We start from the raw sequence: 24995 nt of genomic DNA, 5'->3' as shown, positions 1-24995 counted from the left end.
GACTGCCGCAGGTACTGGGAATAGCTGATCGACAGGGGAGCCTGTTGTGGTATCCCCGCTGACCTGATATTGATAGGTCATCAATATAAAAGCATCAGACAACCCTTTACGTTGCACCAATGGGCAATACAGTGAGCACTGCCCTTTAGTGGCACACATATAGCATACAGGTGTGTAATATGGAGCTGTAGACAGGCTCCCAATGTGCTGCTATATAGTGCCTCCGTAAACTTTTACATTAGTGGCACTCAGACAGCCTACAGGTGTTATATGGATCTATAGACAAGTGGCCATGTGCTGCCATATGGTGCCTCCGTAAACCTTTACATTAGTGTCACACAGGTAGCCTACAGGTGTGTAATATGGAACAGGTGTCCATGTGCTGCTATACGGTGCCTTCGTAAACCTTTACATTAGTGGCACACAGCCTACAGGTGTGTAATATGCACCTATAGACAGGTGTCCATATGCTGCTATACGGTGCCTCCATAAACCTTTACATTAGCAGGACACAGATAGCCTACAGGTGTGTAATATGCACCTATAGACAGTCGCTTATGTGCTGCCATAAGGTGCCTCCTTAAACCTTTACATTCGCAGCACACAGCCTACAGGTGTGTAATATGCACCTATAGACAGGTGTCCATATGCTGCTATACGGTGCCTCCATAAACCTTTACATTAGCAGGACACAGATAGCCTACAGGTGTGTAATATGCACCTATAGACAGTCGCTTATGTGCTGCCATAAGGTGCCTCCTTAAACCTTTACATTAGCAGCACACAGCCTACAGGTGTGTAATATGGACCTATAGACAGGTGTCCATGTGCTGTCATATGGTGCCTCCATAAACCTTTACATTTGCTTCTGGAAAACACTTCTATCAATCGGAGGCATATGGACATCATACGGCCTGACAGAGGTCACCCCTGCCATACCCCACACAGGACAGGCTCGGACACATCTGGCAGCCCCATGTTACAGCCATACAAGCTGTGTCAGACACTTTTTTTTTTACACCACTCTGGGATTTTGACTTCAAACTCCACACTTCCCAAATTTCTCATTAAATGGCCATTTTTTTTCCCAGCCCCTGACAGTGATGGGGTATAATGAGGACACAGTGTATTGGGCGAAGAACTGCACCTTACCCATGAATAATGCAAGAAAAATGAAGCTGCCTTCTCCTAAAATAACAGCAGTAGTGGCTGAGGAGAAGTTGCTGAAGCAAAAATAAACCTCTCCATATTTTTTTTTTGTAGGTTTCCCCCTCCCTCATACATTGCAGCAGATGAGGGAGAGTGAGATTTGACAGGTCAGCATGGAGTGTGTGCACCTCTGTCTACAGCACTCACTGCCTTGCAGCAGATTTGCATTAACATATCTTCATCTCTTGGGACAAAGACACATGTAAGTGATATGTGAGAGGCCTCCCCTCAGCCATTGGCCATCCCTCCAAGTGGGGCATGTGCTAGGCTGTGGCTGGGAGCTGCTACTTTCTAGCCTTGTAGTCTGAAGCTGCAGATCAGAGGCTGAAGGGAGGAGGAGGAGGAGGAGGGGGAGGGGAAGGGAGACAACACAAGGAGGGAGGGTGACAAGAGAGAGCTATGAGGAGGGAGTTCTGCCAGGGACATAGGAGGAGCTTTGACGTGAGCTACAGGGCAAGGAGCTTGCAAGAGCTTTTACTTCACGTCATATTGTTTCATGGCAAGTGCTGGGAGCACAGGCAGCCTCACAGCCAGAGGCTTCTTCTCCTCACCTCCTCCATTGTATTATGCAAAAGGCACTGGCTTCATAATTGTTCAGCACCAAGGACCTATGGATCTGGTGCTGGATTAGGGGACTTTGGCCATCCTGATGCTTTAGACCTCAGGTGCAACTGCATGTGGTAAGTCCCAGTCATTTCATCCCTGCTCTGGATTTTTTTTGTTAATTTTTTTTCCATATAGGAGCAAACTCTTGTGGGTGCCCCCTGGCAGCTTGGCACAGGCTGGGCAGCAGGAGAGCTGTAAAGTTCCAGCACTTGTATTAATGGATACGTTTGGATTGGAGTTTTTTGCAAGTGTTTGCTGGAGCTTGTACATTGATTTGTGACAGCTCTTCTGCAAGTCTGGTGTGCTGTCCTCTCCTCCGGTCTCTGCTGGGTGTAGTTGTACTTGTGTGCATGTTCATAGTTGGAAATATATCATGTCTGTTATTTATGGAGTGCTGGGCTATAGGTGTGAACAAGAAACATTGATACAGATATTCACATTTACTAATGATGAAATGGACATAGGTTCTTAATAATATATATATTTTTTTTATAGCGCCAACATATTCCACAGCACTTTACAATTTTAGTGGGGACTTATACAGACAATACAGAATAAGCATATCTCAAATCAAAAGGAGTTCTTCATAATTTCTCTCTATCCATCCATCCAGGAGTGCAGCCGGTAGATGGCTACCAGGGCATGTGCCCAGAGTGCTAAAAGCCAAGGCAAGCCAACTATCCACTTTGCTTTGGGTAGCAAACTAAACGGTTGCCCCTCTGCCTACAGTTTTCTATCTATCTATCTATCGTAGCCAGGATATGGCTACTTGGGCATCTACTCAGAGTGCTGAGAGGCACAGAGAGATGACAAGCCACCTTGCCTTGGCCAGGGTAGTAAACTGAACCTTCACCTCTGGTAAATGGAAGGCTATCTCTGTCTGTCTGTCTATATCCAATAGTGTAGCTGTGAGGGGGCTACTGGGGCATGTACCCAGAGTACTAAGAGCCTGAGGGAGCTAACAATCCACTTTGCTTTGGGTAGCAAACTAAACCTTTGCCCCTCTACCTACATTTTTCTGTCTGTCTATCTAAATATCTATATATCTATCCATCCATCCATCCATTCACGAGTGTAGCTGGGAGATGGCTACTGGGGCATCTACCCAAAATGCTAAGAGCCACCAGGAGATAACGAGCCACTTTGCCTTGGCCAAGGTATTAAATGAACCTTTGCCCCTGAATGGAAGTATATCTATCAAATCACATATCAATCGATCGATCGATCTATCCAGTAGTATAGTTAGGAGCGGGCTACTGGGGCATGTACCCAGAGTACTAAGAGCCAGGGATAGCCAGCAGGCCACTTTGTATTGGGTAGTAAACTCAACCTTTGCCCCCTCCCACTACCTACAGTTCTCTCTATCTATCTATCTATCTATCTATCTATCTATCTATCTATCATCGTATTTTCCACTGCATGATCTTGAAGCAGCAATCCCCCGTCCAGATGACCTGCTCTTCTGGGTGCCACATTCCTCAGGGAGACAATTCTCATTGAACGAAGCGAGAGGATTTTTGCAGTTGTCGTTGACAGACAAGACGTAGGAAAATGTCAGATGACACCGCCAGTGGTGGCTGTGTGACCGTGTCAGCTACTTTAGGCGCTTCCCTTGAGTTACAGGACAGGGGTTGGCTCTCAACAATTTCTAGGTTCAGCTACTACAGTCGGTTGTGACTGCTTGGAAACTTAGTTTCTCTTTCTAATCTTCCTATTAAACCTCCTTGTTTAGTTCAATAGGTAAAGACTGATGGGATGTTATTTTATTAATTTATTTCTTTTTTAACTTGCCATGTGTATTGCCGTCATTAATGCGATGTCATCGGTGCACTTTGCAGCTGTAGGTGGACACAAGGGTTAATAAAGCCGAACGCCATCTCCAGCTAAATGCTGTGTATTTACATAGTCCTGAATTTTTAAAGTCTTTTTCCGCTTTACAGATGAGGAAATACCCGTCCTGTGGATCTGCCCATTGCAGGAAAGGCCGTCCTGGTGGTGTGTTTTCATGTTCGGGGGGCTCAGGCGGACGAGCCCTGGGTATCCGCAGCTGTAGACAGATGGCCAGAAATCCACAATGTGTTCCTGGACCTTTTGTCTCCAGTTAGGATTCTCTAGACAATCACCAGCGTGTAGGCTTCAACAGTATGGCTCCGTCTTACTGCATTTTCTTCTGAGTATCTTCAGCATTTGCTAACTGTAGGGTCAGTCTTGGTAGATATTTGTCAGAAGACTTTGCCATCGCCCCAGTGACTACATGTTAGAAGACCATAAAACAGGTGGGAATGTTGTGTGACTTGACAGAGCCCGGATTTGTGTTTTTCCACAGTATGTTCTATTCTGATACGATAGTGTATGTAATGTTATACTTTACTTTTAATGTTTACTGTTTTTTGTTTTGTTATTTACTTTTTATTTTAAGTTAAATGTTTTTCTTCTTCCTCAAACTTTGTAATCACAGCACAATAGAATTAGTTATCAGCTGATTTTTTTTTTTTCTACAGTGATGCAAAGTAATAGTGTCCTCCGTCTAACAGATATATACTATACGTTAAAATTTGGTCACAAAGCACCAATATCATTATCACGCACCCACGGTTAGAGGCAGTGAATATTTGGATATTGGGGAATTGATCATTAAATTTTCATCCAGAGTGGACAAGGGATTGTAATTGCTGTCATATCACAATGTATTTTTTTTGCAGTTTTACATAGGACTGAGAGCAAATCTACTACATTACTTTAGTTGAGACAGTATCCTGTGAGGATGCGCCAGGAGCAGGTGGTTATGTATGTGATTTGCATACTTCCGGTCACATTCCGACTAGACTGTATCCGGCCTTGCTCAATACACTTGCATTGAGCGAGGCTGCGGCTATCTAGTCGAGACATGACCGCTAGTGTTGAGCGAGTATGTTCTATTAACCCTTTTGGCGAGTATGCTTGGGCCGAGCTCCAAGTAGTTATAGCTGCTCGGTGATGTGTTTGAATCACTCCCCGTGTGCATGATTTGCAACTGTTTGACAGCTTTATTACATGTGAGGAATGTCTATTTCTTCCACATTCCTCACATGTAATAAAGCTGTCAAACAGTCGCAAATCATGCACACGGGAGCGATTCAACCATATCACCGAGCAGCTGTAAATACTCAGAGCTCAGCCCGAGCATACTCGGAACAGAACATACTCGCTCAACACTAATGACCGCATTTATGCAAACCACATACCTGCAATCACGCGCCCGCCACTCCTGGCACCGTACAATCCTCACAGCGCGCACTGTGCACAATTTGAGGATTCACAAGTCTGCATTCACATAGAGTGACTGCAGACTTGTAACTTAAGACCAGACAACCCCTGTAAGACAGCCAAACACTTTCAATACTTGTCCAGTGATTACTCATTTAGCCAACAGCTATTTCTCCTGACCTCCCCTTACACATGCCTACTCTATACGACCATATGTGCATGTGTTCTCAATGAAAAGATGGAAACATAGAATTGGGCATGTTGGAATTCAGCATGTCCAGTTTTTGTTCCCTGTTACCTGCAAAAAGAATGTTGGCCGTATACCTAATACACATTATATGGTTGGCTCCTCCAAAATTGGTGGGTTTAGATGTCTGTTAAGTAAGGCTGTGGAGTCGGTAAGCCAAACCTCCGACTCCTCAATTTCCATAACTCCGACTCCACGACTCCCTCATACATGGCTCATATTTAAGTGATAAATTCACTGTAGCACAGATTCATCTCAGCTAAAAGTCTAGACCCTTAGATCAGGAATAGGACAGACATTTATAGGACATTTCATAACTTTCCCAAATTCTTATGAAAAAATATTCCCCACAAACTGCATTGAACTACTGTACCCAATTTATTATATATTTTAGGAGTTGGAGTTGGTCCATTTTATTCCGACTCCACAGCTCTGCTTTTAAGGCCCCACATCGTCAAAACCCATTGACATTGGCATGATCAGCTAACGGTCTAATGTGTATGGGTCTCCTGACTCTACTCTGACAGATGATGTTGGGGAAGAGAAGGGTCTGCCACGTTGGATTTTCACCACTCAATCCTTTTGTTCTCCGGCACATAAGTTGTTACCAGAGGAGTCTGACAGCTCTCCTGCCTTCTCTATGAGAGCCGCTGTCTGTTTTGTATGGGGGGCTTTATTCTGATGGTTATGGTCACTGTTACCTAACAATTATGGTTTCCAGTTTTAGCTCTCTGGAGAGTCAGTCGTTGATTTGAAGAGTAATGACCAAGTAATCTGGTTGCCTCATTGTTAGTGATGGGCGAACCCGAGCGGTAAAGTTCGGGGTCCGTGCACGTTCTTCAAACACAGACTTTTTACAGAAGTTCATGTTACTGTTCGGGTTCGGCAGCCAAAGCTTGTTGGAAGGCTGCAGCGAGAGCAGTAGTCAGTCAACAGTAGTAGTCGTCAGCCGACACCTGACCGGCGGTAACCTTGTCGCAGCCGCCGGTTCACACTCTGTCCTCGATACCCAGCATCTATTACCGGCGGTGAATTCAGTCAGATTACCGCCATTCAGAGCCGCTGTTTCCCACGCTGTCACACAGAGGATTGCATGGGAACCTCCGGCTGTTTGGGCCCCCCCACCTCACTTGAATGGGGTTCGGGTACCGTTCTGGTACTCGAACCAAACTTTTTTATAAAGTTTGGCCGAAGTAGACGATTCCGAACATCCACGGATCCAACCATCCCTACTCATTGTACATGGAACTGTCTGACAACAAGATATCACAAAATAGTTTTTTGGGAATGACTTACCGTACTTGTTTCAGGTAACTTGTAGAGGAGCGGAAATCTCAAAATGCCCAGAGGGGTATTCTCTCATTTCGAGTATTTATGCCACATGTACAGGATATGACATAAATGTGTGATAGATGCGGGTCCAGTCTGTGCACAGTAATGGGGAGGTGGCGGTGCATGTACGTCTTTCTCCATCCACTTCTATGGGAAGTAGGCGCTCAGTATGCCGTAACTAACTGCCTGTCAGGATATGAAGCCTTTTCTGTTTCCAGACGGCGCACATTTTACAGTATTGTGTATTGGATTGTCAGTCATAGGTGGAATACTCTGTTGTCGTGGGGGGAATGTTACCTCCTCTGGATACATTGCAGGGGAATAGGTTGAACTTGATGGTTACTATGATCTGATGTTACATTTACTGTTATGTTACGGACACCGGTAATCCTGATAATGTAGTAGATTGAGAACATTTCATTTCCCTCTTGACGCTCTAATCTGCTCCATAAATTGGGAATTGTTGTTTTGTTCATTTTTAAAAACATGCAAAATAATCAATATAAAAATGTTATAATGTGTCTTAAAGGGGTTGTTCCCTTTCCAATTAAGTTTCTCTCCAGGCTATTTGTTATTTAAAAAAAAAAAAAAAAGTGCTATACTCGCCTTCCCCAGGTCCACTGTGAGTTTGCGGCGCTACTCCTGGTGTCTTGTATTGGCTGCTGCATTGACGTTACCTTGACAGACAGTGAACTAAATGGCTTTGCCGGTGTAGATACTAGATAGGACGCCCCTTTCAGCTCTGCTAAACACATTGATTGACTGTCGACAATACGTCAGTGCAGCAGCCAATGCCAGGCATCGGGGGTAGCAGCAGAGGCTCACCACTGGACCTGGTGAAGGTAAGTAGAGCACAGTTTGTTGTTTTATAACAAACTGTGCCAGGGTAAAAAAACAAATTGAAAGGAAAGGACCCCTTTAAAGAACACGGGTTACTTAATCTCTCTTCCTTTGTCAGCTTGCAATGTTTACAGGGGTCACATACACAGCAAATTTTCAGTCCAGATTTTCTGAATGGAAAATCCACTACTTATTACAGTAGCCGCATTGTTGATGCCATTTTCCGAAATCTCAGCCACGTCCTGCAGAAAATACTTGCAGCCTAAATTGAGCGGTGCTGCGGATTTGACATCTGCCGCCTGTCAATTTGCTATGTGGGTTTTTACTGCTGATTTCACTCTTTCCAGTTGCCTCCGTAGATTGCAAAAAATTTGCAGTGGGAATGTCCCCTTTGGAGTACGTTCACACCTTTCAGAAAACAAATACTTTGTCAGTGATGTGTTTCATAGTGCACATCTGGCTACACAAAAGTTTGTAAAAAATTTTAAAAAGTGCCAAAAATTCCAAAAAATGTGAAAACTATCCTGAATAGGTATTCTGAGTGATCCTATGAGGATGGGTGATACTGTGTTTTCATTGCACAACCCCTTTAAGTCTTGGAATACCCTTTAACAATGTTTTACCTTGGACATGCATTGCCATCTAGAATACCGAATGGTAAAATGTGTCTCCTAATGCAACAATACAGCAGAGGGATTTATTATTTTTTCTTTATAAATATAATTTTGAGAGCATTTCCATGTATAAAGAAATCTCCAGTCTTTGAGGTCGTCCAGCTGTCACTCCATATTTCAGTAGGGCTGGATGTTTTATATCGGCCTCGTTCTCTCTGCGAACTACACTGCTCATGAATATTTAGTAATGCCATATTTGTGGCCTGTGAAAAAGTTGGAAAGTACTTCAAAAACAGCTGGCTTGGCAAAGAAAAGCCTTCATCATTAGAATAAAGGCCTGGCGACGTAGCAGTGAACATATGTAACATTTGTGCACTCTCAATAGGAGGAGACAATGCAGAATTCTAGAGCACTTATATTATATTATATATCCGCTCTGTAGTGGGAAGTCGCTCCGGACCTTTCTGAGACCCACACAGGCAGTTTTCCTTTAGGGTATGTTTTTCGGCATGGATTTTGAATCAGATCCACGTCAAAATCTTCTTAATAAAAACTCAGTGTAAACATAGCCTAAGACTATGTGCCCACGTTGCGGAAATGAAGCGGAAAATTCTTTTCCGCATGTCCTTTCCCGGAAAAACGCATGCAGAATTACCTTGCGTTTTTTATTGCATTGCAAAGGCAATTCCGCATGCGGAAACGTAAAATTAATGGACATGCTGCGGATTTTTGTGCGCATCAAAAACGCTGCGGAAAAATCCGCAGCATGGGCATAGAATTTGCGGATTCTCATAGGGGACCATGGGGTGCAGATTAACAAGCGTTTTACAAGCGTTTCCGCTGCGGAAATTCCCCATCAAATACGCTTGTAAAACGCTACGTGGGCACATACCCTTAGGGTAAGTTCACACTGTGACTTTTTCCGACGATCAAAAATGTCTGTTTTTCAAGGACAAGACATTTTAGTAATTACTCCTTTCGTAAGGGAATTTTGTAAACCTGAAATTTTTTTTTTTTTGTTATTTCCCAAGTGCTTTTTTAATGTTTTTTTTTCAAGCTGGTGTTTTTATTGAGCGTTTTTTCATAGCTTTTTGGCTGTCTTTTTACTGTCATTTTTCGGACATTTTTTTTTAAATCCATTAAACAGTGAAGAAAACATTGACAAAATGTTTAAAAAAAACACCTGGGCGTTTTTAACCTTCCCATTGGCTTCTATTGAGCATCTTCATAGCAGAAAAACTTTTTTTTTTAAATGTATGAACAGCGAGTTATTTTCCCATACAAATCAATAGGACCGTTCTTTGATCAATTTTTTTAGCACTTTTTCGGCAATTGTTTTTTGAGTGGGCCCCCTTTAAAAAAACAAAACAAAAAAACATGGAAAAATATGCAGTGTGAACATACACTAACTGATTTTTGCCAGTTTGGAAATAACACTGGTCTAAAACTGATTAACAACGGCACATATAACTAAGACAATATTGGTGAAATACCAAACACGAAAAAAAAAAAATACCAGTCCCATAGGTGGGACCCCCATCTACTCTACATTCAGGGCATATTTGTGGCTGTACTGATTATCAGCATCATCCATTTGTGTTGCTCTGTAATAAATGGTAGGAAGTAACACTGGATCTGACCTGATAAGCCGCTACTACGCTGCACTTTGGGTTAAGTGGAAGAGCTGCTGATTTTCATATCATCACTGGCATAATTCTTGGCAGAATACTGCTTCGTCTGTCCGAGGTTGCCAGGATTCTTTTTCTCAGATGCAATGATGTCACCAGCTTTTTCAGGCATATTACATCACATTCTTTCACCAACTCCTGTGCATCAGACTAGCCAGATGCTGTAACGGCATGCTTGCATTTGTTGTTCCACCACAGCTGCAGAGTCCTAACATCTGAGGCTATGTGCATTTCTGCTGCAGGGAAAACGTGTTTCATTGTGGATGTAGTGCAAGTACTTTTCGATCGTAAATCCCCTTCCCCATACCTCAGTGTGCACTTGCCCTAAGGACTTCATGTTATTTTTGCATAAGAGAAAAAAATTGACTTTTGACATCAGTGTGCCGGATCCAATATCGTTTAATTTTTGGGCCATGTATAAACTTTTAGGCTATGTTCACATGTTGCTTTTTTGCTGTGTTTTTTTTTCCCGCAGGTAAAAGCTGCTCTCTTGGTAGTAAAGAAGCCGCTTAAAAAAAACTGGTTTTGCTGCGGTTTTTTTGCTGCATTTTTATTGTCTTTTGTGCATACTGATAAAGTTTAGTGCCCCCCCCCCACACACACACCCCCACCAAAAAAAGATGATGCAACTTCCTTAAAGTTTTGGCACCAAAAACGCAGCAAAACCTGATACCTGCATTTTTGCACTTAGGGTATGTTCCCACGTAGCGTTTTACAAGCATATTTTAGCACCCCATGGTCCCCTATGAGAATCCGCAAGTTCTATGCCCATGCTGCGGATTTTTCTGCAGCGTTTTTGATGCGCACAAAAATCCACAGCATATCAATTAATTTTGCGTTTCCGCATGCGGAATTGCCTTTGCAATGCAATAAAAAACGCAAGGCAATTCCGCATGTGGAAAACGCGCGAAAAACACGCGATAAACGCTTGCAAAACTCCGCATGCGTTTTTCCGGGAAAGGACATGCGGAAATGAAACACAAATTTTTCGCTTCATTCAAAATTTCTGCAGTGTTTCTGCATGGTCTTGGCAGTCAAAAACGCTTGCGGATTTTACACGTGTTTTTGATGCTTTTTTGCAGCGTTTCTACATGCATTTTTCATGTCCATTGGGACCTCAAATCCGCATGCAGAAACGCACAAATAATGGACATGCTGCGGATTTTTCCGCAAGGAAAATCCGCTGCGGAAAAATCCGCAGCATGGGCACAGAACATGCAGATTTTCATTGGGGATCATGGGGCACAGATTACCAAGTGTCTTTAAAGCGTTTCTGCTGCGGAAATTCTGCATTAAAAATGTTTGAAAAACGCATAGTGGGCACACAGCCTTACTCATTGCTTTCTATGGGTGAAAAATGCTGCTGCAGTTTGCGAAAAATGCAGCAGTTTTCCAAATCAGTCAGGAAAAAAAAAACAATGTGTTTCTGAAATCTCATAGGCTTAGCTTTTGCTGTTCATGTAAAACGCAGCTTAAAATTTGCATAAAAAAACGCAGCAAACACTCAACGTGTGAACATAGCCTTACCATCAGTGTAGCATCTGTTTTTCTCATATCCCAAAAAAAAAAAAAAAAAAAAAAAAAAAAAAAAGTCCAAGCCTCTTCTAACCTCTAATGAGGAAAAAAACGGGCAACAGTCAGAGACGAAGACCATTTTTCTCACGGAGCCATTGAGCTGAATGAGCATGTTTAATCCATGACTCAGATCGAACATGGACATGTCTTAGTTTTTTTTACCTACACTCGCTCAGCAAAAAAAAAACGGACATGTGGAGGACCCCATAGAATATAAGGGGTATGTGTTCTATTAGTGCAAGACATGGATGAAACGCGTATATGAAAAACAGACGTCTGAATGAGACCTAAGACATAGGGCACGTCAGACGACTGTGTATTCTCTCATTGGAGAAAATCAGATTGATTATACTAATCACACTTTGATCACAGTGTGATCCGATTCTCTCGGATGAGAAGAAGATGGAGAAAAAAAGTCTCCGTTCTGTAAGTTCATGAAAATCGGACTGCACTCAGATGTCATCCGAGTGCAGTTCGATGTTTTCCACCGACTCATTCTCATTTCCTCTACTCTCACTTGCTCTGATGGAAACCGAAACGTTCCCCAGTGAAATCCCTTCAAATACCATCTACCTGCTACTTATGGCTAATTCATATGGCCAAATAGCGACCATATTTTCTTATCAGGATAATGGCTGCAAGTCTTGGGCAGACCATGTCTCTTGCTTACACGATGCAGTGAGCAGCAGGATTTGTGGAGATAACATGGTTGCTGTATGGTCGTGTGAATACTTGAAAGGCTTATTCAGCCTATGTAGCTCCGATTTATTACTTTTTGTCATCTGTTTTGAGGGCTGACTGCAAGGCCTAATTTACACATCAATTTTATTGCATACAAGTAAAAACGGACTGTTTTTCACCAGTGTTCTAGATCTGATTTTCATCCATTTCTGGCCAATGCGTCCATTGTTCCCATTGGTGTGGCGTCCGTTTTTCTCATATGCTAAAATAATAAAAACAAATTCCAAGCTTCTCCAACCATAAGGGCTCATTTAGACAGGCATATAATCAGTCCGTGTGTGCCGCAGAGCACACACAGTGAGCACACGGACCCATAATAGCCAGTGTACCAGTGCACATGGCCAATTTTTCCCCACGGACTGATGGTCGGCATGGAAAAAATTACAGCATGCGCTATTCTGGTCCGTGTTACCGTCCCAAAAATATAAAGCAGCTCTGGCACACTGAACCAGTCACATCTGCAATTTGTGGACGCGATTGTCCTGTTTTTCAATATGGCTGTCTGAACGTGGTCTTAAACTCCCATCTCCAAGATCCTATCCCAATATGTTGTAGGTGCAATAATAATATTAGCTGATACCTCCAATTAGAAATTTAGTATAGTTCTTCTGATTCACTATGTTGCTTACCCCATGTGCAAGACATTGCAGTAGCTTAGGTATCCATGGTTGCAACCACTCATATAGTATTAGCTAGTTGGTAGTGGTTGTACAATGGATACCTAAGCTACTGCAATGCCCTGTACATGGGGTAAGCGACATAGTGAATCAGAAGAACTATACTACATTTCTAATTGGAGGTATTTGCTAATATTATTATTATTACACCTACAAAATAATGGGATAGGATCTTGGAGATGGGAATATCCTTTAAAAAATGGACAGCACTTGGATCAAACACGGATGGCAGCCATATTCTCTTTGTTTTGTTTTTTTTACAGATCCATTGATTTTTAATGGTCAAATTTTAGACGTGACTCAGATCAAAAACAGCGGACATGTCATGTTTTTTTTTTTTTTCTTTGAGGACACTCAGCCCGTCGGCCTGCAAAGAAATATAGACTATAATGAGAACGAGCTCTATTCCTGAAGAACACGGATAGAAACAGGTGAAACATGGACGTCACAATGAGGCCTGAGTGCATCCATAGCATTATTTCAGGGTCCTTTATTAAAGGTGATGTGACCTATGCCAAGGTCGTAAATCCAAGCGTTTCCCAGCTTGATTGCTGCCGGCGTGATATCATTTTGCAGATTATTAGCATTACAGATCAGATATTTCTCATGAATATATTTTTAGTTAATTTGTAATTATTGCATCTTGAATGTACGCTTTTTAATATGCAAGCCTGTAGTATGGGAAGGTTTTGTTATATGACGGCTCTGGGTGTCATTGATGGAGCGGTGGCCACGCATGGTATCATTGTGTGGCGGATTATAAATAATGGCTGCAGTGATTCTTTGCAGCTCCGCCGCTCTGTTTTCTGTGTGCTGGACACAAGAGGAGATGGCTCCAGTTGCAACAGTACTTGGCAATACAGAGAGTGTAGTAGAGAAAACTGGCTCATTACCGAGTCCAAAGATCGCACGCTGCACTTCTACAAGCCAGAAGAAAAGGGGCAAGGTCCATTTAAATGTAGACCGGCTGCCGGCATTATGTGCAGTATCCCGAGCGCTGTGCTCTTCCCCTGGGCTGTCAGTAACATGTTGCTTGCCAGAGGATCTAGAGTTTCCTTCCACTGTATGTCTGCGGGTGCAATAGGCAGAAAGACCATTCACTTCGTTGCTTTCGATTTGATTATTTAAAGACGGGAAATAAAATAATCGCTGCCGACCAGTATGGACTGGTGCAATCTACTGGGGCGAATGCTTTATTAGAGCGTTGCTTGCTATTTTGCTATTGAAGAAAAATTTAAAAAAAAAAAGTTGCCTTTACCATACAAAATGGCCATGGCTCTAATAACAGCAGCTGGGGGCCACTGATCTCTACGGCCGGTCCCTAATTGCACAGGGAGCAGCTGTCGCGGACTCTCTCTGACAGCTGCATTGTCGTGACGTAAACTGCGTCCGCTAGTTGTATGTGACGCACGGGGCCGTCCTCGTCGGCTGTGGCTACACACACTTTGTAGATCAATGGATGTACTAGCAAGAAACACATGGAAAGTGGCTCGACATTTTCATCGATGTCCTGGATGTTGAGTAACTGGAACTAAGGCCACGTTCACACAGTCAGTATTTTATCTCAGTATTTGTAAGCCAAAACCAGGAGTGGGTGATAAATCCAGAAGTGGTGACGTGTTTCTATTATACTTTTCCTCTGATTGTTCCACTCCTGGTTTTGGCTTACAGATACTGATGTAAAATACTGAACATGGCCTAAAAATCGTAACTTACATCTCAGATCACATTGTACAAGGCAACAAATTTTGAGGTTCATATTTAAAAAAACAATAATTTGATTTGAAAGAATTTAATTGAAAGGGGTTCTGTGTATTAGAAGTTCAACCACGGGGGCCATCATCAGCTCCGACATGGCGGAGAATCGACCATATATACATAGTTTAATGTTCTTCAAATGGAGTCTGTCAGTAAGCAGGCTTCAAATCTTCTATATCAATTGAAAACTTGCTTAAACATCTTGTCCTGTACTGTTTCATCGCAGTGTAACTTAAAGGGAATCTGTCAGCACAAAAGGACTGTTCAAACCAAGCACCCTTGGCATCACCAAGCAGATCAGTGCACCTTCCCCTCTTCTTCTTTTTCATCTATCTGTGCTCTTCTCTGGCTCTGTATAATTAGGGTTGTCCTTCAAGGAAAAGGGAGCACAGAAAGATGCAAAACAAGCAGATGGGAAGGTGTATTGAAATTAACGGCGACGCCAAGGGTACACCGAGCTCTTCTGCTTGGTTTGAACAGTCATTTTGTGCTAACAGACTCCCTTAAAAAAAATTATATTTTTCACAGGTACTGCCTCAGAGCACTTAGGCCTCCATTAAGTTTCTGGACTGTAGCATCCAACCAAGAGACCAGTACAGCTGCCATTGTATCGCGCACTTCAGAGCCTTGCGGTGAAATAAAACCTCATTTCTTTAGTCATGCAGTTATGAAACCATGTCATCCAGTTTTTTTCTTTCTTTCACCACTATGGTCTCTGTTCTTTGGGTTGATCATGGCAGTGTGCTTTACATGAAAGCACCAGGCACGCCGGTAGGAAAGACAGTTGTTCAGGAATGAGATGTGCTGTATGGATCAGTAGGGACTCGTTCAGACATAGTATTTTTCACAGATAGAACCTATTATAGTCTATGGGGCTGTTCACATGTCTGTGTATTTTTGCGGACCAAGTGGTCAGCACCAAAGCACGGAGACAAGTCCCATTTTGATCCGAGTCTCGGATTAACCTCGCCAGTGCAAGTCTACGAGTCCACAAAAAAAACAGAAGCCATCTGTGTGCTGTCCGATTTTCACATACTGTTTAATAGAAGAAGCTTGAGGAACTTCCAGCAGTTTTTTTTCCATATGAGAAAAACTGATGAAACTCAGATAGTAAAACCTTACACACTGACCAAATAGTCATCAAAATCTGATCCAAAATACTGATGCACTGTTTTTTTTGCGTATAAGAAAAATCACTGACATCTGAATGAGGCCTTAGTACTCTTTTATACTGCCATTGTGTAATCATATTCTGCTGGCCAGTGTCCGGATCATCTCCCCCCTCACTGTAAGAGCTCATGCACATGTCCATATTTTCGGTCCGAGTGCGATCCGACAAAGCATTGGATCACACTCGGACCATTGTTAGTCCATGGGGACGTGACCATGTCCAATTTTTTTCCCCGGTCTAAGAAAAACTATGCAGCATGCCCAAGTTGGATCCAATTATCAGATCGCACTCGGCCATACAAGTTAATGAGTTTGTGGAAAACATCTGACTGCACTCGGATGACATCTGAGTGCAGTCCGATTTTCACAGACTGACAGAATGGAAAAGATGGAGACCTTTTTTTTTTCTATCTTTTCCGCATCCGAGGGAATCGGTTCACAGTCTGATCAGAGTGTGATTTGGATAATGTGCCCGATTCTCTCGGATGAGAGAAAATACGGTGGTGTGACTGTAGACTAAGACTATGTTCACATGCAGCATTTTTTTTATTTATTTATTTATTTTTTCCCTGACTGAATTTGAGAACGTTTTTTTAAAATTTTCAGCGTGTAAATTTTTGCAGCATTTTTCACCCATAGAAAGCAGCGGGAAAGTGGGAAAAAAAAAGAAAAACGTTTTTCGCAGCATTTTGGTGAATAAAACTAACTTTATTAAACATGTAGACAAAGCACGCATGTAATCCGTACCCGAAAATGCTAAAAAAAACCCATAAAAAAATGCTAAGAGTATGCTGAAAAACTGGCGTTTTGAACTCTTCATTTTACTGCTAAGAGAGCAGGTTTTGGCTGCAGGAAAAAATGCTGCATGTGAACATAGCCTAAGTTATCACCATCACCTACCCCTATTGGCGAATCCCACTACCAAAGAGAATTGCTGTTGTGTCAGTGAATAATGTTTGCAGCTTACCTGAAAAGTGAGTAGTACAGAAAAATGTTTTTAATCCAACAATAGCCCAAACATTTATTAAACATTTAGGCTTATCAGACAGTTATAGGAAATATGGTGTAACCTAAAGCTTGTGAGCCCCAATGCAAAATCTCCATCGTGGCTCCCATTAATTATGGCTCTTTAATAGTATTGGTCTTTTTATCTGGGCCAAAGTGACCTGTTAGATCCCCCCGTGCTCATGGATCCGGGTGTGACTGTAACCCCTGCATACACTATATTTATTCCCCTTTGAAAATAGTATAAATCCAATACCCAAGACTGACTAATTCACAATGGTAACTCACAAAGAAGTGAATCTTGTGTTTGGGTTTCCAGTGTTCTAGGCTGAACTTTTTGGAATTTCTGGACAATGAATTCCAACATAGACCCAATATTGTTACCCTGACCACTTAACCCTTTGGTCTCTGTGTGATCCATGACCATAACATGACCCCCTTTTTGTCTAGTCGCCAGGTGACCCAATTAAAAGCTGGGGATCCTTTCCGCAGTCTGCCTTACATAGAGGATAAAGTCCAGTGTACAGAAGTAGGTAACGATATAACAAGTAATAACATATATCTAGAAAAAAGCGATAGAAAACCTTTTTGTTGTGCATAAAAAAAACACAGAAAACCTACACTTTATTAGGTATCCACACGACAGTAACAACCTGAAGGATGAGGCTGAGGATGTAAAGATGCTGTTCTTGGCTAGTTTGCAGGTGAATCATTTGGGTAAGAACAAATAACTGATTCATGAGTGAGTCACGTGTTTATTACTGGAGATTCACGCCCGTGCCTTACAGGAATCATACGGTGAAATTCTGTAGGGCTTTAGGTGGCCATTGTTAGATCCTCAGCATTTCTTGTTCACGTTCGGCCGAGGTAGCAGTAAGGAGCAGGGAGCCAGCACAAGGAGGAGGGCTGCTACTTCTCCTTCCAGTAAGTACATCATGTTCTCTCCCTGCTGTCGACATTCATTCACTCACTTTCAGGGAGATTGCAGACACCCCAAAATAGACCTGGATCACTGCTCCGCATTGAAAGTACTGCGAACGTAGGTCTGTCCTTTGCGGAAACTTTACAGGTATTAGTGGATTACATTTGCAGAAAATTCGTAATATATTCTTCATATATTGAGAAGGAATCCCTTGGCTTACAGCATAGCATTAGGATTTTTTTTGTTCTTTCTTTTTAAAAAAAAAAAAAAAAATGCACAGAATTCAAATGCCGAATAGAGAACCTGAGGAGTGGAAAGGGATGAATGAATTTTTGGTCCGAGTCCTGATTTTGAGGACCCCACTGATGCAGGGTCAGGTACTATATGTTAGCAAGTTTCTCACTTGTACATCAGAAATATGTGCAAAGATATGTATAAAAAAATAGATCTACAAAAAAACCCTCAAAAAATAAAGCCGTCCCCCCACACATACCCTCAGATATCTGTTGGGCTCATAGTAGCATTGAGAACCGAACTCACGCTGTTGTATTAGAAGACATGGAAACACACAAGGACATTATCCATGAGCTGTCAATTTTAAATAATTATTTGCAGAATTGTAAGGTATACCCTATCCATTGGAGAGGGAATAACTTACTGGTCACTGTAGGTGCGACCATAGGGACCCCCAACAATTCTGAGAATGATTGATTGTCTGGAACCACAAGAATGGATCTCTGTACAGACAATGTATGGGGCAGAAGTCAAGCGTGCACACCTCCTCTACATTCAAGACCGAGCTATGCCGAGCACCGTTCTCATGGTTCCGGTCACTCATTATCCTAAGGATAGGCAATAACTTACTAATCACTGGGGGTACGAACACAAGGACCCCCATCCATTCTGAGAATGAGGGTCTGGAACCACAGGAATGGATCTCTGTATAGACAATGTATGGGGCAGAAGTCAAAGCATAGGCATCTCCTCTACATTCAAGCTATGCAGAGCACCGTTCTCATGATTCCGGTCACTTGTATCCTAAGGATAGAGAATAATTTGCTAATCACTTGGGGTACAATCACAGGCACTCCATCCATTCTGAGAATGATGGTCTGGAACCACAAGAATGGTTCTCTGTACAGAAAATGTATGGAGCAGAAGTCAGGCTTGCACACTCCTCTGCATTCAAGACAGAGGTATGCAGAACCCCGTTCTCATGGTTCCGGTCACTCGTTATCCTGTGGATGGAGAATAACTTATTGAGCACTGGGGGTATGAACATAGGGACCCCTAACGTTTCTGAGAAGTGGGGTCTTGAACCATCAGAACTGGCCTCTGAAGAGACAATGAATGGAGTGGAGGTCAAGCATGCGCACCTCCGCTCCAATTATGATGGCATTCCAATGGATCTAAACCCCCATCATCTTTTGGTTAAGGGATTACCTTCAATTCTGGGAATAACCCTTTAAGTTCTGTTTATGTATAGAGTGGAGTCATGGTTCTAACTCATACATACCAAAGTTCCCTGACTTAATAAAGAGTTGGCTAATCTCCTGGTTGCCACCAAGCTTCACCCCAAAATTAAAACGCTTCCAGAAGAATTCTAGTGAAAATGTACTAACGAGGAAGGTAAAGTTATATATAAATAGCCTATGATATTTATCAGTGTCCTACAGTTTTTGCATAGTGGCCTAGAATCTTCAGCTTGTGCCTCTGGGTAGAGTTTAGGGACTGAACCACCTTCGGTTTTGAGATGCACTTCACCTCTTGCACTTCCACTTGACCTCTGACCGGTGTAAGATGCACATCTGCCCCCGATGGCGGGAGGCTGTGTGGTTCCGTGGCCAGTCCGTTTTATCTACTGAGGTTCTGTTCACTCTCACGGTGTTACATGTTTGTGTTTTGTATATTTCTATACACGTGCGACTGAATTTTTTTAACATAGTCATGTCAGCACCACTCTCAATAGAAGAAATATGGCATCTATTCTTGAATATGAATGAACTAGTTTCAGACACTTCTATACACGACTGTCATTTTTCATTCTTTTCCATCTCTCAGATGTACACTACCTCAATCTTTTCCATCCTCTGTGAATTCATGTGATCGGGTTAGCATATCCTTGATCATTATTCATAGATTTTACACTGGCCCCTGGCTGTAGGTTTTTTTTTTTTTTTTTAGTGAACATGTGCAAGCCTATCGTCTGAAAATGATCAAAAACTGGCAAGTGCAGGAGAAAAAATGTCATGTTTCTGGATAATCTACTGCTCAGCTTCCTCAAGAATGATGAAACACATCGGGATGAGTTTGTCACATGACGTTCTCTGTCCGGGAGTCTCCAGAGGCTTTTTAAAGGAGTGTTCGCAGGAATAAAAAGTGTCCCTAAACTGACACAAGTTTTACATCTATACTGAATTATTTAAAAAAAAAAAAAAAAAAATTTGTCCTCGTAGAGGTGGGCCGTAGTGGGCTACTTTCCGAAGCCTTTACAGAGGAAGATCAGTGCTGCCAATGAAGTATTCCAAATAAAAATCCAGATGACGTGGTATAAGGACAATGCATTTTATTTTCAACGCATTTCGAAGTTGGACTAACTTCATCAGGAGTACAGTAATGAACAAGTTAGTCCAACTTCAAAACGCGTTGAGAATAAACCTCATTGTCCTTATACCACGCTGAATTTTTATTTGGAATACCTCATCGGCAGAGCAGATCACCACTCCTATTCTACAAGCGCTTGCTATACATGGCAGGTTTTCCTGTCCTGAGCGTGCTGCAGCAGCCATCTTTGCCTTAATTCCTCAGTTGCACGACCCCAAAAGGTGAGCAGTTACCTTTTCCTTCACGTTTCACTTTTCTACCGGATAAGACCCTAAGGCTATGTTCACACATGTTGGTTTTTTCAGCTTTTTTTTGCTGCAGATTTTTCTGCAAAATTTCAGTTGCGTTTTGCAGTATCAGCAAAGTCGATGAGAAACCAGAATTCTCTGTTCACACATTTTTTTTTTTTGTTCAGGATTTTGTGCCTTGGTTGGGTTTTTGGAAAATAGAGCATGTCACTTCTTTCAGCGTTTTTTCAGCTTAGGAAGTAATGGGTGGTGAAAAAAATGCATAAAAAAATGCACCAAAATTTGCATCAGCGTTTTTGATGACAAAATAGAATGGGGTTATTTTTTTTCACAGAACTTTATGAACATGAATAAATAGAGATGGAAGGACAGTGAAAAAAACGCTGATAAAAAGCACAAACAATGCAGAAAAAAAACGCAGCAAAATTTGCGTTTTTGACGCAGCTGATTTCCTGCCAGAGATTTAGGTTTTGCTGCAGATTTGTGACGCTGAAAAAACCCAACATGTGTGAACATAGCCTATTTGCGCTTGTTGCCCCCCCCCTTTTTTTTCTAATTTACAGAGGGAGAAACAGATCCTGTGTAAAGACCTCTCAATACCGTGCCCCTTTAAATCTATGTCCCGCCCCTCGTCAACACTGTTCCCTGAGAGGAGGCGGTCCTCCACACATTATTCTTGTGACATCATCATCATCCCTGCTATCTGCGTCACTTGAACGATTAAAGCACCAGGACACCGCTGCGGCACATGATTATTAGGGGTCAGTACAAGAGTAATGTGGAGAGGGCTACCTTCCTACAGTGAACAGTGCTGGTTAGGGGGCGGAGACTTACAAGCGCCAGGTTACATGGTACTGTGACATCACAACACAGAATCTGATTCCTCCTGTGTTGAGACTAAGGAAAGTGGAGACCTTTTAGGTTGTCTGCTAGTAGGACAGCAACGGTTAAAATAATGCAGAATTTTTAATGGAACTGAATTACAAAGATTATTGTTTTAACAACTGCTGTCAGTTTAGAAACAATTTTAATTCTGTGGTGCACCCCTTTAATTTTCCTGCTAGTGCATTGATATAGAGTGTGCAAAGCAGTCATCAAAGCAAAAGGTGGCTACTTTGAAGAACCTAGAATATAAGACATATTTTCAGTTGTTTCACACTTTTTTGTTAAGTATATAATTCCACATGTGTTAATTCATAGTTTTGATGCCTTCAGTGTGAATGTACAATTTTCATAGTCATGAAAATACAGAAAAATCTTTAAATGAGGTGTGTCCAAACTTTGTCTGTACTGTACGTTTTATTACAATTAGAGCAATTCTGATAAGTGGTATATAACGGAATTGCTTTTTATGTAACCAAACTGTAACAGAATAGTGTTCCTATACCCTCTGTGACGATCAAAGGACCCCAACGATTTGTAATGGGGTTCATCATAATGGTAGCAAGAATAGTGCCGAGGCGTCCCTTAGCACCCTGAGGATTGGTTTTATTAATCTTGTGGGTTATTAATACACATTCTGTGATTGTTTTATTAATTTGAATGCTAGTTTTTTAAATTTTTGGGGGCTCTGTGAAGACAGACATGGTCGTTCCCCTGTTTTAGGTTTGGAAGTCTTAGTATTTTCCACGCTGAGCATTTTTTTTTCTCGTTCCCCAAGCTGCAGCAGTATAAGAACGCCCATGACTGGAGGTAACCTATGCAGATCACTGTGGGTGGAAGCTGGAAAACTGTGGACGCTACTTCTCTCTCTCTTTTTCGCTATCCTTCTGATTTTCTGTAGTGCGACACAAGCTTGCCACAGCAGGTCTGACTAGTTCTAATTGCCTTGAGGGAGATTTGCAGAGTTGCTAGACTGAAGTATTTCTGCCTGATTCATAACTAAAGAGCTATCTCTTTCTTAGGCTGCAGTCCTGGAACGCGTTAGTGCCACTACATTTAAAAAGACAGTAAAATAGTGAAATAATAGAATTACAGTCGGAAGTGCGTTCTGGTTTCCCATGTGCACAATTATTCAAATCAAATGCCCAAATTGTTATTAGTCCTAGGGGCCGAGTCCGTCCGTACTCTGTTAGTAAGAGAATTCGGGATCTAAGTAGCTCCAATTTACATCTATTTATGATCATTTCCATTACTGTATGGGTTCGTTTTGTCTGTAATGTGCAGTACATTCATAAAAGTAGGGTTATATCCTTTTTATTGGGGAGGTCATACCAAGTAAACTACAGTAAATATCAAATTGATGGGAAATCTGTCATTAACTAGATGGTGACAGTTCGCTCACTACAGAGCAATGCTGAAAACCCTTTTCCGAAACCCAGAAGTGCTGATATGAAAGTGTAATGCTGGTTATACAAATATGATGGGATTTACTTAAATACTATGGAAAATACACAGCTTTTTTTTTCCCCACGAAATCCTCTGTATCTGGTGTTTTTTTTTTTTGTTCTTGTTTTTTTTGTTCCAGTGCCTTTCTGTTCCTGAAATATGGCCCTCTCTTTCCTCTACCTCTCTATCTATCTATCTATCTATCTATCTATCTATCTATCTGTATGTAATATATGTATCTCCATTTCTGGGATTTTTAACTAAGTGGGTGTGGTCATCAACTGTTCTCTCTGTGCATTCTCTGGAGGACCACGCCCACTTGGAAAACCAGACTAGATTTACATACAAGAAAAAAGGGACCATATCTCAGGAATATAAACATACAGGAAGAATAAAAACACCAGATTCAGGCAAATAGCTGCTTTTATACCAGAGGAAAAAAAAAAGTACATTTTGTTTATCGCAAGTGACAGGCCTTTTTTAAAGCAATCTGTCACCAGGGTTTTGCTACCGCTTCGGTTAGCAGCCTGATTTAGTGGCACAGACCTTGATTCCAGTGATGTGTCACTTACTGGGCTGTTTACTGCAGTTTTGATAAAATCACAGTTTTATCTTGTACCAATTCTCTGAATGCTGAGATCTGTATAACCCCGCCCACACCACTGATTGGCAGCTTTCTGTGTACATTGTGCATAGGCAGAAAGCTGCCAATCAGTGGTGGGAGCAGGGTTATGCAGAGCTCATGAGTATGGAGGATTTCATGGTACTGGTAGTCCAGTGATAATCTCCTGGTGATAAAACAGTGATTTTATCAAAACTACAATAAGCAACCCAGTAAGTGACATGTCACTGGAATCAGGGTCTCTGTCTTTACATTATGCTGCTCTCAGATTAGGTAGAAAAAATCTAGTGACAGATTCCCTTTTAAACTAAGGACATTGTGCATCTAATGAATCTGAGGCAGGTTTGCCACTTGGCTCTGCTGTAGAAAGGGGCAAAGAAGCGTGGCCTTTGTCTAATCCATAATCTCGCCACAATATCACTTTTGGAGACCATAATAAGAATATTAAAATATACACATAAAAGTTCTTAAAATGTTCCTGGTTATTTAAAACACAGAGGTCATGCATGGTACTTTATGTTGCACTGTAAAAAAAAAAATGAAAAAAAAAAAAAAAAAAAAAAAAAAAATATATATATATATATATATATATATATATATATATATATATATATATATATATATATATATATATATATATATATATATACATACAACTCATGGACTAAAATTAGTAGAATGTAAATGTATATTTTTTTATTATTTGACAGGTCCATTATAAACCTAATAATAAGATTATTATTTTTTTTTTTTTTTACTTTTTTAACCTTTTGGGAATATTCCTTGTGTTGCAGTCGGAACACCTTTATCACCAGTGGTCTCCATTGTCTCCCTGCATTACAGGAGTCTTCTATTACAGAGAACTACAAAGTGCGTGTAATCAAACCCACTCGCCCGTCTGTTTGCAGAATGGGGCAGCTAAGTGTCCATTTAACTACATTCTTCCCGTCACCCATATAATCTATTAAGGATCGGCAGGTCCTATAAAAGTTATTAGGGATTTTAGAAAATGCCATAAAATATCAGAGCACTTCCCAATATGTACTGTTTTATTTAGATGGATGTTATTTGTTATTTATTTATGTATGTGTGTTCCATCCATATTATCTACTTCAATAATAGGATATATCGTGAAAGAGCTCCTTATATACACTATATCCTAATTTAAGAAATCCAAACTTACCAAAACTTCTTCTAGTACCAAACCTCATAACTCGTACTAATATGGCCCAGGGTACCACCATCTCTTGGTACTGATCAAAGCCCAATAAATAAATTCAATGGGACCAATTCAGATGGGTCAAGGTTAAAATGACCCATTGATTATATCAATATTTAAAAGATATAAATATATCAGTTTAAAGATACATATAGTGAAAATGGGCAACAAGTGGCTTGAAAAGGGCTAGAGACAGACAGACATTCTGTTGCAAGTTCTCCTGAAGCGATAATTAGGCTATGTTCACACATGTTGTGTTTTTTTTTTTCAGTCAGAAATCTGAAGCAAAACTGATCTCTGGCAGGAAAAAATGCCGGTTTTGCTGCGTTTTTTGATGCGTTTTT

At 41.4% G+C, this 24995-nt stretch overlaps 1 protein-coding gene across 4 annotated transcripts in view; it reads left to right on the top strand.

The window, feature by feature from the left end:
- Positions 1 to 1278: 1278 nt before the first annotated feature.
- The window catches only part of SERTAD2 (SERTA domain containing 2), a 107141-nt gene continuing 83424 nt past the window's right edge, over positions 1279 to 24995 (top strand). For 2 of the 4 annotated variants that reach the window (XM_073672164.1, XM_073672166.1), the window contains exon 1: positions 1577 to 1889. Coding sequence is in view for 1 of the 4 variants with exons in the window: in XM_073672163.1 (XP_073528264.1) it covers positions 1323 to 1411 (89 nt within the window). In the remaining 3 variants the exon portion in view is untranslated. Of the gene's footprint in view, positions 1412 to 1576; positions 1890 to 3775; positions 4092 to 24995 lie in introns of those variants that run through there. The other 2 variants (XM_073672163.1, XM_073672167.1) reach the window with 2 other exon arrangements.

This window comes from Phyllobates terribilis, unplaced genomic scaffold (genome assembly GCF_046119375.1).
Source record: "Phyllobates terribilis strain yellow unplaced genomic scaffold, ASM4611937v1 Scaffold_3__8_contigs__length_932513732, whole genome shotgun sequence".
NCBI lineage: Eukaryota > Metazoa > Chordata > Amphibia > Anura > Dendrobatidae > Phyllobates > Phyllobates terribilis.
Note: the sequence above shows the minus strand (reverse complement) of the source record. Positions and strands in the feature narration are given on the sequence as shown.